This window comes from Opisthocomus hoazin, chromosome 5, assembly GCF_030867145.1.
Source record: "Opisthocomus hoazin isolate bOpiHoa1 chromosome 5, bOpiHoa1.hap1, whole genome shotgun sequence".
Lineage (NCBI taxonomy): Eukaryota > Metazoa > Chordata > Aves > Opisthocomiformes > Opisthocomidae > Opisthocomus > Opisthocomus hoazin.
In genome coordinates, this window is record NC_134418.1 from 19,642,467 (window position 1) to 19,654,907 (window position 12,441).

Genomic DNA, 12,441 nt, shown 5'->3' on the forward strand with positions numbered 1-12,441 from the left:
ATCTGGTGCAAAATAGCTGATATGAAACTATAATTTTAGTGTCAATATACACTGTGACTGAACTTTTCCACATTCTTCTGCACCTGGCCCCATTTCATCTGTTAATGCAAATATGGCCATTAACTTTGAAAATATCTGCATGAAAATATTACTACTTCTTAATTTTACTAAAAGGTTTTATGACTTACCACTGCCTATCATAAGTGACACTCATTTTAGATTGTTCATGTATGGCATCAATGGTGAGAATACAATTCTCTCTATATACTTTTTTTTGATTGCCGAAAGGTCGCTATTTCTTAGCAAAGCCAGCATTTGTGCCTATTGCAATATAAACCAAAATGGTTTGTTCATCAAAAATATAGAAATTTGCTAAAATCTTAACATCTTTCATATGATATATGCATATAAACACACAATAATTACATGTGAATAATGAAAAATGTATTATCTGCAATGAAATGTGTTGAATAAATGTGAAATAAATCAAAATTGGGTAAAGGAATCTATTTGAGATATTAACTTCTTTACCTTAATACATTTAATTTGCCAATACAGATTTCACTGAATGACATTTAACTTATCTTTGGGATTCCTACCTTATTATTTCTCAGGCAAAACTTAAAATATATTCCATTTGAATGCTTAAAAAATTGAGGATTTTGCTAATTTGATAGCTAATCCTGTCTGCTTAGCACACACAAGAGAAATGATTTGTCATGCTCTTACTCAAATATCCTCCTAATCTGAACATTACTGGGTAAATCACGTGGCTTTATGTTTGTTTTTTTTAATTTTCTTATTTTAGTTGTCATAGTGATTTTTGTAGATAGAATATTTAATCTGTTCTTTACTGGCACAAGTTCTATTCTGCCGTTGTTCACATTGGCTTTCTTCATACCCTTGTGTCCTATCTTAAAAAATTATTAAATTCAGAGGACATAGGATCAGTCAAAAGGACATAGAGACGCAGAACACAATAACTGAAGAAGAAATGTGTGAAACCAGTGTTGTTTCCCAGAGATGCTGGAAGTAGGTAGCAGCCAGAATGAACACTGTTCCACCTCTGGAGGTTTGGTGCAAGTTTCTGGTGGGTATTGAAGTAGACGAGACACTTTGAAGGACCTCTCTGTACTCTGCCAAGTGAAAGAAAATAGCTCAAGCACAGAATAAATGAATATCATACACAGCATGAAGGGAAGCTGGAGAAGGCCCATCTCACTCTTCCAGAAAAATCCCCATAGAACTTTAACAGCTGTGCCACACTCCAAAGGTGTTGTTACTCTTAGATTTTATTTTCACATATGGCTCTTCACTACTGATAACTTTTCCTCAGCAATAACGTGAGTGAAGTTACTGTAAAAGAAACTACGGATACTGACTTTTCACTATTTTGTGTTTCATCATCAATGAAATGCTTTCTTCATTATTTACGTGTTGATAAGTACATGGTCCAGTAAGCAGCAACCACATCTGAAAAGTGTTCTCAGTTAAAAAACTTTGTTTACATTTTTGTGGCAAATGTATGGTATAAGCCCATGTATTGTTTAACAGGTAGTAAGGACTCCTGCCACACTGTCTGTCTCGCACCACGATGGAATTCTCACGCTAGTGTTTCTGCTCAGTGAGAACAGGTTGACAAGTCACTGCTTGTGAGCGAGCCAAGAATGTAGCAGGATTGCCTCTATTTTTTGTGAACTTAATACAGTTACTCTGAGCAGCTCAAGTAGTTTTTGCAGTGTAACAACTGTCATCAAAAAATAGGCTAATTAGAGAGACTTTATCTTGACTCTAGGTGACTCAGGCTAATTGCACTGGAGCAGAGCTCTGACAGATGCCAAAGTACTGAGCAAATAGTTCTTTAAGTAGTGGTGCATTTCGCCTACAACCTGAATCTGTAACAATTAAGGAATGTAAAGCCTGTCATCATTAATGGTGCTGTAGGGTTCAGAGCATGAGATGGCCCTTTCTGTGGTGAAAATTTAAACAAATGCAAGTTTAGGACTTGCTTTTGAGTAAATGCAATGAATTGTTTAATAGCTTTAGAATGACAATTCTTGTTACTTTTTAGATGTAATGCAGACTAAGGAGTCGTCTGTCATTTACAATCAATCCCCTGAGGAAATAGTTGATAGAACAATTAGACTGGATGTTAACAGTTTGGCAAGCTTTAGGGCAACATTGACAGTGATTCTTTATATGCAAATATTTAGGAAACTGTCAACCAGATTTATTAGTACACAGAATTAGAGCCTGAATTCTAATGTGCAAGTAATATAGTCGTTCAAAATACATCTTTTGTTTTGTTAGACATGGATGATATCACAGATTTCAACAGAATTCTTTTGCTGCTAAATTTAGAAGTGACATTTAGTGGATTTAAGCATGCTGGAGGTGCAGTTGTTGAGAAAGAAAAAAGAAAAAGGTACTTTGTATAATAGCCTCAAGGATTCTTGTAGCAAAGGGAGACCATTACTGTTTCCTTATTTTAAAAACAAACAAAAAAACCCCCGAAAGCTGGCAGATGTTGCGTATGATGAGAGATGTGTTGGCTGTGTATTGCAGTTCTTCAGATTCAGGAGCTGCACTGAATCCCATCACTGAAATCTATTTTCTGTTTTCTGACAGCTGTTTTTGCCATTTACTTTAAAAGCAGATGGGGAAAATGCAAAGAAGAGCTGTCAATTTTATTACCATGTATAATCAGCATCTGTGCAATACATCAGACTCATTGCACAGCTTACACTTTCTTCTCTGTAGTAAAAATTCTTTTGGGGTTTCTTGACAAGCTTCCTGCAGACTTTTTGTAAATGAGTAGATACTGGAAATAAAAGTATAGATTAATTAACTGCTAAAGCCACTATTGTATTGACCAAATTTAGTTAATCAAGATATTATGTTCTGATTGTTTAATTATAAAATATATGGCTAATTTGTTGCTCTGCATTCAAATTTGTGTTTTCTTAAGAAAAATATTTTATTTTATTTTATTGTTGTGAAATACTTTTTTTTAGCTATATCTCTGACTCCTTAACATGCATTTAAATGCAACACATCTCTGTGCAGTATTTTTTACCTTCTCCTCTGAGCAGGCTTAGTATATTTTACCCCATCTGCATGATTTAAAATAAAAATGATTTTGTAGAGAACAGAGTGTTCTTCGTTCCCAGTCTGCCCTCTTTGCTGGTGCAGAAGTCTTTTGTAGAAATGACTTTCTATAGTGGGAAAATAAGCTAGTTTAAAAGTGTCAGTATAAATAAGCTTGTTGTCTGTCTCTGTAAGCGCGGAAGTAGTAATCAGTAATGGTGTGCTCCAGGCTTCTAGTGGAGAACAGCATCTTCCTGGAAAGTGTCAAGTGATTTACATGTCACAGGGCGCTCTGGGGGATGGTAGGAAGAATCCATCTGCTGGCTGGGGACCTACTTTGATTTGATTTGATTAGGTTGGAAGTCACAACTGCAGAAGCACCTTTGTTGCTTGGAATAGTAGGTGGCTGTCCATTACGGTGTCTTTAGTGATAAGCAGGGGGGAAAGATTTGAAAAAGAAATGTTCACAGTACATTTCCTAGATAGGAGTGATTAGGGAATAGTCTTCAAAAAAAGGTTTCAACTAGTTTGGCAGTGTTAGAAGACAGTAAAACACTTATGTATTGATGCAGAACTTCTTTGAAGTGAAACACTAAAAGGAGCAGGAGACTTAATACTAAGAGCATTAATTAGCATTTGTGTGGTGATGTGCAGAGTACTTCTTATACATGAGGCAGTGCAAGCTTTGATGAAGCATGTACTTCACTGTCTTCCTCCTTTATCTTATCTTATTACATATGCTACTAAAATTGACTGCGGGTTTTGATAAAGAAACCACCAAGGCACTGTTTATGATACATAGATGATCATTTATAAAAAAGAATGACTTCTGGGATGACTTTGAAAGGAGATCTTGTGCACAAAATCTCCAAGTTCCATGGAAAAATACTGAAACTAGCTTTTTGTTCTTCTATAATATAATGGTACTTCTGGCCATGTCATCTGTGCGCACTTACTAGCTGATTTTTTCACTAATAGATAACTACAACCCATCCTATTCCAGAATTAAAAATGTTTCATTTAATATGAGGAATTAATATAAAAGAGTTTTTAATTACTATGGGGTTTATCAGTAGAATGCAAATTTCCTTTTAGATATTGGTCTAGCTGTGCTTTGTGACCCTGGAATATATCTAATTAGATATGTCTCTGGAATAGTGAATGCAAAAATTTGCACTCTATGAAATTCAGCTGATACTAGGAAGATAAAGCAGAAGATTAGAGGATAACAAAGCTTGAAAATGTGAATTTGATTTACACTCTTTACAGACAAAGTGGGGTATAAAAGATTTTTCTTCTGTATTTGTATAATCTTATTTTTCCTTCCTTATACTGCTCTCATTTTCTGACATGCGGTGTGTTTTAGCGTATACACTTTGGCGTGAGTTAAGAAAAGACATACTTAGATGATCCTAGTATAACAAATTCTTTATCCAGAAGAGCTTGTAAATTTATCCCAGCACCGCACAGTCTGTCTATTAGACTATAAATTTCTCACTAAAAGGAAACATTAGGTAAAGTTGACATTTAGTTCATTTTACATATCCACCAGTGAATTGGTAGTTTGCTCTATCAGAACTGCTAGAAAACTTGCTTTCAGAAATACACTGTAGTAGGACTTCTTCATGTTTGGGACCCATATAATTTGTAGACAAATTGGACAGCAGTAAATTAAATCTGCTATTCCATCTTCTCATAAAAAATGGCATACATGTATCCTGTAAGGTACTTCAGTTTATAGAATTAATATCTTTTCAAATTAAGAGAGTGAACTGAAAAATACTTTGTGTCTTAATTTAACACTAGATGTTGTCTTTCTTGAGTTACATGCCATATTGTGTCTAGTTAAGAGCGTTATATGTTTAAAGATAGGTTAATGTAGACTGGATCCCCTCCAGCACTAGGTTACAAATATCTACATCATGGACTTTGTCCTGGTTTTAGTTGGGATACAGTTAGTTTTCTTCCTAGTAGCTGGTGTAGTGCCATATTCTGAGTTTAGGATAGGAATAACGTTGATAACACATTGACGTAGTTGCTGCTGAGCAGTGCTCACGCTAGGTCAGGGACTGTTCAGCTGCTCAGACTGCCCTGCCAGCAAGGAGGCTGGGGGTGCACAAGAAGCTGGGAGAGGACACAGCCAGGACAGCTGGCCCCAACTGGCCAGAGGGATATCCCATACCATACAACATCACACCGAACAATAAAACTGGGGGGAACTGGCTTGGGGAGGTCAGCAATTGCATTGTTCATCACTTGTTTTGTATATTCTTTTATCATTATTATTATTTGCCCTTCCTTTTCTGTCCCATTAAATTGTCTTTATCTCAACCCACGAGTTTTACCTTTTTCCCCATTCTCTCCCCCATCCCACTTGTGGGGAGTGAGTGAATTGGCTGTGTGGTGTTTAGCTGCCTGCTGGGTTAAACCGCAACGTGCTCATAAGCAGCATTTGTAAATGTGGCTTTTGACAGCCTCATGTGGGAGCATTGCCACTGCAGTATCTGTCTTTCCCGTATGCACAGAGGCATTTTTCCCCAGTGTCTGTCTCTCTCCAGCAATTCAAGTCCTCCTCTGTACTACGGCGTAATCCTTCCCTGTCCTTTTTACCACCCCCTCCCCTTTCCAGTCCTCTGCGTCTGCCCTACGTGTTTCCCTATGCAAGATATTCTTTGGCTGGTTTTCAAAGCTACACATCTTATAAATGTCTGGTCAGGCTATCCCTGGTGGTTAGGCAGTTGGTTGCTGCCAAATAGAGTGTGTAACAGGAATGGGTGGATGACTGCCATTCCCTTCATGGCTGGATTAATTTGGTTTCTCAACTACTTCCCATTGCTAAAATAAGGAAATTTTTAGAAATTTATTATGTGAAGGTTTTACCTCTCTTTGACCTAGCCAGCTGAGCAGAAAACTATCTAGAAGATAAGCATGCATGATCTTTATTTTCTGGGGAAACTAAGCTAAAAATGTTGTGTAAGAACTGAAAATACTTGGGTTTCATCTAACTTGGTGTTGACCTTTAACTTAAGCAAGTTTTTACCTCTTCATATGTTTGCCTTCTGTATCTACTCAAGCGTACTGGAGAAGAGTGACTTTGTTCCTTTGTAGCCTAGTCAGTACTCCTGGTCTGATGCAAAGTGTGCTTCATGGGTCCAAAAGGCTCAGCCAAGGCGAAGAAAGCATCTGAAAGAATATCGTGTTTATGGAAAAAGTTAACAGTCTTGTGCCATGGGATTCCCTGCAGTACTTAAAATATACCTGAAAACTGTAGTAGGCTGGCAACATTTTCCTAATTAAGGACTTTTTAAAAACATGAACCCTGTCTAAAACAGCTGTGATGAAGTGAGATTTTCTGTGTGTCAGGAAGATTTTTTGAGGCTTTTTTTTTTTTTCTTGGCTTCTTTATAGGCCATTCAAGAGCAAATTCTGCTCAGGTAAAGCATGGACTTAAGAGATTTTGAGTATTAGATGTATAAATATCTCCACCTGAACAGAATTTCACAAAGACAGTAAAAAATCTTTCATCAACTATACTGTAATCTCTGGAGAAACTTTACAAAAAGAAACAATTATTGTAAGAATAGTTTCTTGGAAAGGCTTACTCAGAATGAATGTATGAACTTGTTAGTTACACTGCACACATAGAGAATCATGTATCTTTATCAGAGCAAAAGTGAAACAAGAGAATTAATAGGACAGGGGTGAAAGGAAAAAAATAGGCTAATAATCCTCATCTAGATTTAAAAAGTCTTTTTGATTTTTAGAATCTGAGTCAATCTCCAAGTAATTTAAAATTGTGCAGTAAATTCTACAGAATTTTGATTTCTTATATGAAATATATTTTTGGCATTGTCTTTATGTATGTAGAACATAGTAAGAGTTCATACTGTGCATGAAGTAGGGAAACAGAAAGCTTATTAAATAAGCATGGTATGTAGTTTGCATAATACTGCCTTTTTCTGTTGTGCATTTTAGTATAAATAGTTTCATTCCTTATGTCTACATAATAGAAATCTTTGCACTGCCATAACCATGAAATACTGTGGAAGTATTCCACATTTGAAATGTGCTTATTGCTGAATCTGTTTTGACTTGTTGATGAGTGGGCCATAGGTCTGTATCAGCATAGATTTCCCGTATGTAAAGCTCTGGAAGTTAAAAAAATTATTGGAAAACTGTTTCCATCAGCAAATTCACACTTTGCAGTACGGCAAGTTTCATTCGCAGTCACTATACGTAGAAAGCAAACACAACCAGTAACACAAACTACAGTTTTAGATTAAAACTCTTGTTGAAAGAAGTATGGCTGTGCAATCCTAGTATTATATCTCAAAGAAAATGTGTTACGTAGTATTTCTAAGGAAATCGTGTGTGCATGTTTAAAAATTGGCATTTGCCTTACTGCAGGTAGCAATATATGTTATTTGTTCTGTAGGAACATTCCTCTCCCCTTTCCTATGGTTTGCATATTTCAATGATTTACTCACAAAAGTCTTTGGACATTTCTAAGTAAAACTTACTATAAAAATTGCTGTATGTGAACAATATATTTGGAGTCAATTAACACTAACTCAAATCTGAGTTTTTAATGACAATTCTGGCTTAAATTTTACAAAGATCTTGTGCGCTCTGAAAATGAGTTTTCTTTAGATACAAAATCAAGATCGGGATTGGGTTTTCATTTACAACATTACACGCTATAGGTTAAAAGGTTCGGTTTTACAGGAGAAAAAAAAATGATTTTTTGGTAATGAAAACTGAAATGAAACGACCTTGTTTCTCAAGATAAAAATTATACTGAAGAAGAAAGCAAAAGCAGCTTGCTTTATTAAAGTGTATTTCTTCTAGATTGTTGTGGCTTTAGAGTGCTGTTTGGCTTTGGTTATGTATTTTTATGTTGGTATTCTTTTGCAGACGGTTAGAACAAAATTCAATCAAGGTCATACCTCCTGGAGCTTTCTCACCATATAAAAAGCTTCGAAGAATGTACGTACCAAATAATTTAGATTTCATTTTTTTATATATATATATACACACACATATACATGTATATGCCTATACATAAAAATAAAAAACAAGCCAAGGTCATACAGAACAACTGCAGTCAATGTGCAAGTATTTAAGAAAGTTTGACTGCTGGAAGATTAACTGATATGACAGCAAGATTATTAAGTCCATATAGCATCTTTGTCACTTTAATAATAATTGTTTTTACCAAGCATTGAAAATATTTAATATGGTTCTGCATAGAAGCAATATGGTACTGTAGGGAACATTCTATTAAAAAAATTAATTAATGGGGATAAGCCACTGTTATTTCAGAATATCTTTGAGACTCTACAGTCCTGTGTCCATAGCAAACAGAGAGTTCTTTATAAAATGTGCTTAAGCAATTAGGAAAAGTAAATGTTTTTGTCATTTTTTTTCACGCATTTGAAAGGTCTATATTTAACCATGCATTTTGTTTCAGCACACTGGAAGTTTTAGTGGTTTTATATTAAAATTCTGTGGCAGAGTCTCACAAATATTTTAATTTGTCTCTCCCTTCCATGACTAATTATAATTACATATTATTTTAAAGTTTGCTATTTTGAAAATAGCTTGAATTAATTGAATCGAATTTCATTTATTTCAGTGACCTGAGCAATAACCAGATCTCTGAAGCAGCTCCAGATGCTTTCCAGGGCCTACGTTCACTCAATTCACTGTAGGTATCTGTTTGACCTGTCAAAACAGAAGCAAACTTCTCATATTCTTGTAGTGAAATTGTTTTAGATTTTTGGCTTCCTGCAGAATTTTCATGTAATTTTGATCAATTCTGAAAGCTGTAAAAATAATTCCAGAATGTTAGAATGATAATTGAGTATTATATGACAGCTGGACACTAAAAATATATGGGTTTTTTATAAATATGTTCATGGCAAAGAGTTGGAAAAAATCGAACATTTCATTTATTCCCCAGTTAGTTCTTACAAACAGCAAATCCACTTCCCAAGGTCCCTTGGTAAGGCTGTAAACAGTGAGGTGCTGATTCTGCTGAGAGCTCTTTCGGCAACACACCTTTTGGGAAAACGTGTGATCCTGCTACCTCACAGGACCACAAGGATCTTGCAAGTATCTAGTTGTTGCTGTTAAATTCCCTTCAGGAAAATGGAAAACTCTTTCCTTTTAAAGTCAAAATCACATTGTATATGCCTTTCATAATGGCGGCTTTGTTTGCTTTATTATTTCCTGGTACAGTGTTCTCTATGGCAATAAAATTACAGAACTACCAAAGGGCCTGTTTGAAGGACTCTTTTCTCTGCAATTGCTGTGAGTATTTATTTAATATTTTTTCTATTTTGGGATAACTCTGAAGGGAAAACTTGATGAGACATATATGCCTAGAGAAAAACTGGCACGAATTCTCAGATGTAAGATCAGAATTTATTAAAAACAAATTATCTTAAAACCAAAGGAGTCAAGGCTGTTGTAGGCCAGCTTGCTATTCATCCACAAAATTGATCATATCTCTGTCTCAGCCTAAAATGATTAAAATTAAAGTATTCTCTTGTGTGGAATTTATAAGAATAAAATTTAGAAGGATATGATACTGTCATGTCCTATAAACAGCAAATAGTATGTATAAAGTTGTGGGGGAACCATAGAAGGAATATTTTTATGTTTTATAGAGAAAAAATATGTAGTGGAAATGCAATGTAATTGTATTTCCGGTTGTACCCATGGAAGACCAGAGTTGCAGTACAGTTTCATTGATGATCTCTAATGTTTTCTGACAGTCTTCTCCGTACAATTCTTTGATTCTGTGAACTCCAGCTGCTATTTCATTTAATACTTTAGAAATTTCCATGTGTAGTCTTATATTAGATTTAATACTGGAAACAAAGAAAAATGTCATGGTAGTATGTTTATCAAATATTGTCAATATTTAGCAGAAGTGGCTGTGCCCTAGTTGTACTGTGTAACAGAAATTTGTGAAATAGGCCATAAAACAATGGTGGTTCTTTTGGAACAAATTGTCCCGGAATAACTGACTTGCTGATTTAAAGCTTATTCTTAAGTAAAAAGTATCTTAAGAATTAAGAATCTTCTTAAGACTTGACTAGAAATATTTAATGTTCTGACTTCAGTGTAGTGATTGGCAAAATGTCTATTATTGACAACTCATTGAATATGGTGGAACAGCAACACAAAGAAAATGCAAGTTCTAGCACCACCTAGAGGTTTACATTTTGATTTATTTAGTCACAAACTAGTATAGTAGTTATACATTTAGTTATAAAAATATATTTCAGAATTTGTAAAAAGAATAAAAAGGAAGAGACATTTCTGAATTGCTGTTTGTTCTGTATTGAAAAAATGTTCGTGGCTTGATATTCTTTGCATAGACAATACATTTCAGTCTAGGTCAATTTCTACTTCTGTAGTGAAATTTTTCATCACAGCATTGATTTTCAAATCCACCATTCCATTCCATTTCTGGCTGGAAATGGGAAAAAATGAAAAGTACTTGGTTGTAAAAATGCATCTAGTTGAATGACTTATTTTTTATTTTTTCTCTTCAAAAGCACGAAGGAGTTGCTTTAGATTGGCTTGTTTGTTTTAACTGTAGAAGTCTGGGAGGTACAGGGAAGAAAAGGTTCCCTTTAAAGATGGAGAGGAGAAAGGATCCAAGACAGATTTGGAAATATTCCATGCCACCAGTTTTACTACAACTCTGTTAATGTGGCAGCATGCTGATTAGTAACATATAATTAAAAGTGCCACTGCACATTTCTTCCAGCTAATGAACACAGTGTTCAGTTCCTTTTTTGTTTATTTATTTATTTGGCAAAAGGAACTAGTTTTCCTTGCAGATACTTGATCTTTTAAGCTTGTTTCTTTGCACAGACAAATACCACATACACACGTTCTGCCAGCACATACAAGGAATATGGTTTTAGCTGAGTAAACTCACACATTTCAACTCCAAGGTACAAATATTTGGGAATAATTTCAGATCACCTAGATAAGATATTTCAATTCACTGAAATTTCCTATGTCACTGTCAAATGGTATTTGTTACTACATCTCTTGTTCTGGTTACATATACCCACAAAGAATTATCTGTGAAAAACATTGAAGCTGCAGTGACACTGGGTGAATTCTTTCAGTTTTGTAATTGTCTTCCATTAAACAGATTATTGAATGCCAACAAGATCAGTTGTCTGCGAGTTGATGCCTTTCAAGATCTGCACAATTTGAATCTTCTTTCTTTGTATGACAACAAGCTTCAGACCATTGCAAAAGGCACCTTCTCACCCCTGCGTGCAATTCAGACCTTGTACGTATGCTCTTGTTTATGGTTATCTTTAGTATGACTTCATATTCTACGAAGTACTAAAAATATCAGGAACTGCTGAGACCAGAGGGAAATAATGTGTGAAATTATCCTTTTTTTTTTTTTTCTTCATGAAAGGCATTTGGCTCAGAACCCGTTTATCTGTGACTGCCATCTGAAGTGGCTGGCGGATTATCTTCATACAAACCCCATTGAGACCAGTGGTGCCCGTTGCACCAGCCCCCGCCGTCTGGCAAACAAAAGGATCGGCCAGATCAAAAGCAAGAAATTCCGCTGCTCAGGTAATTTTCTTAGTTTTCTTAGTTCAGCTGCTATTTTTCTTTTATTGGCAAAAACAGTGGTTATAGAAGTTCTAATGAAGGCAGCTGGCTCTCTATGGAATTATTAAACATTGCAGAATCTTATTTAGTTCTTTGACGGAAGGGGGGAAATCATGGAAGTCATAGACTATTGGATCATGGAACATTGCTATAGTTAACACATTTGGCACTATTTCTGAGTAGCATTAAATCTCACAAAAAAAATGCAATATATAATAATTCAGAATGAAATGCTAAAATTATTCGCTACTAGTATCACCGACATAAATAATTTTGTAAAATTTCCACAAGGCTCTGGAGTATGTGAAAGACCTAAAAATTTCTAGCTATATACGGAAACAAGACATTCTCATTTTATACAGGGAGCTTACCTCATATCGAAATTTACTGTTTTCTTTTTCTAATCTCATTCCATTTCCTACTTACATTTCTCTAAATCCTAACTTTTGGTCATATGGTATCCAGCTGTTCCAGGTGCATTTCACATCCTACAATTTATTCAGTCTCAAGTGCAAATACCAGATGAGAACTGTTTTTTATCCATGTTCTGGATACATTTATGACTATTCACACTTTGTTGTTTATCAGCTCTCGTTGTGAATACACTTTTTTTCACTTAATTATCTGTAGTTAACTGTAGTCCATACTTAATCTAATAAAACTCATTCTTTGCTTGCTGACATTCAGGTGCAT

At 35.1% G+C, this 12,441-nt stretch overlaps 1 protein-coding gene across 11 annotated transcripts in view; it reads left to right on the forward strand.

The window, feature by feature from the left end:
• Positions 1-12,441, forward strand: part of SLIT2 (slit guidance ligand 2) — a 271,791-nt gene that overhangs the window by 183,315 nt on the left and 76,035 nt on the right. For all 11 annotated transcript variants that reach the window (XM_075420615.1, XM_075420617.1, XM_075420616.1 and 8 more), the window contains exons 10-14: positions 8,002-8,073; positions 8,723-8,794; positions 9,328-9,399; positions 11,267-11,410; positions 11,546-11,709. In XM_075420615.1, coding sequence (XP_075276730.1) covers positions 8,002-8,073; positions 8,723-8,794; positions 9,328-9,399; positions 11,267-11,410; positions 11,546-11,709 — 524 coding nt within the window. The remainder of the gene's footprint in view (positions 1-8,001; positions 8,074-8,722; positions 8,795-9,327; positions 9,400-11,266; positions 11,411-11,545; positions 11,710-12,441) is intronic.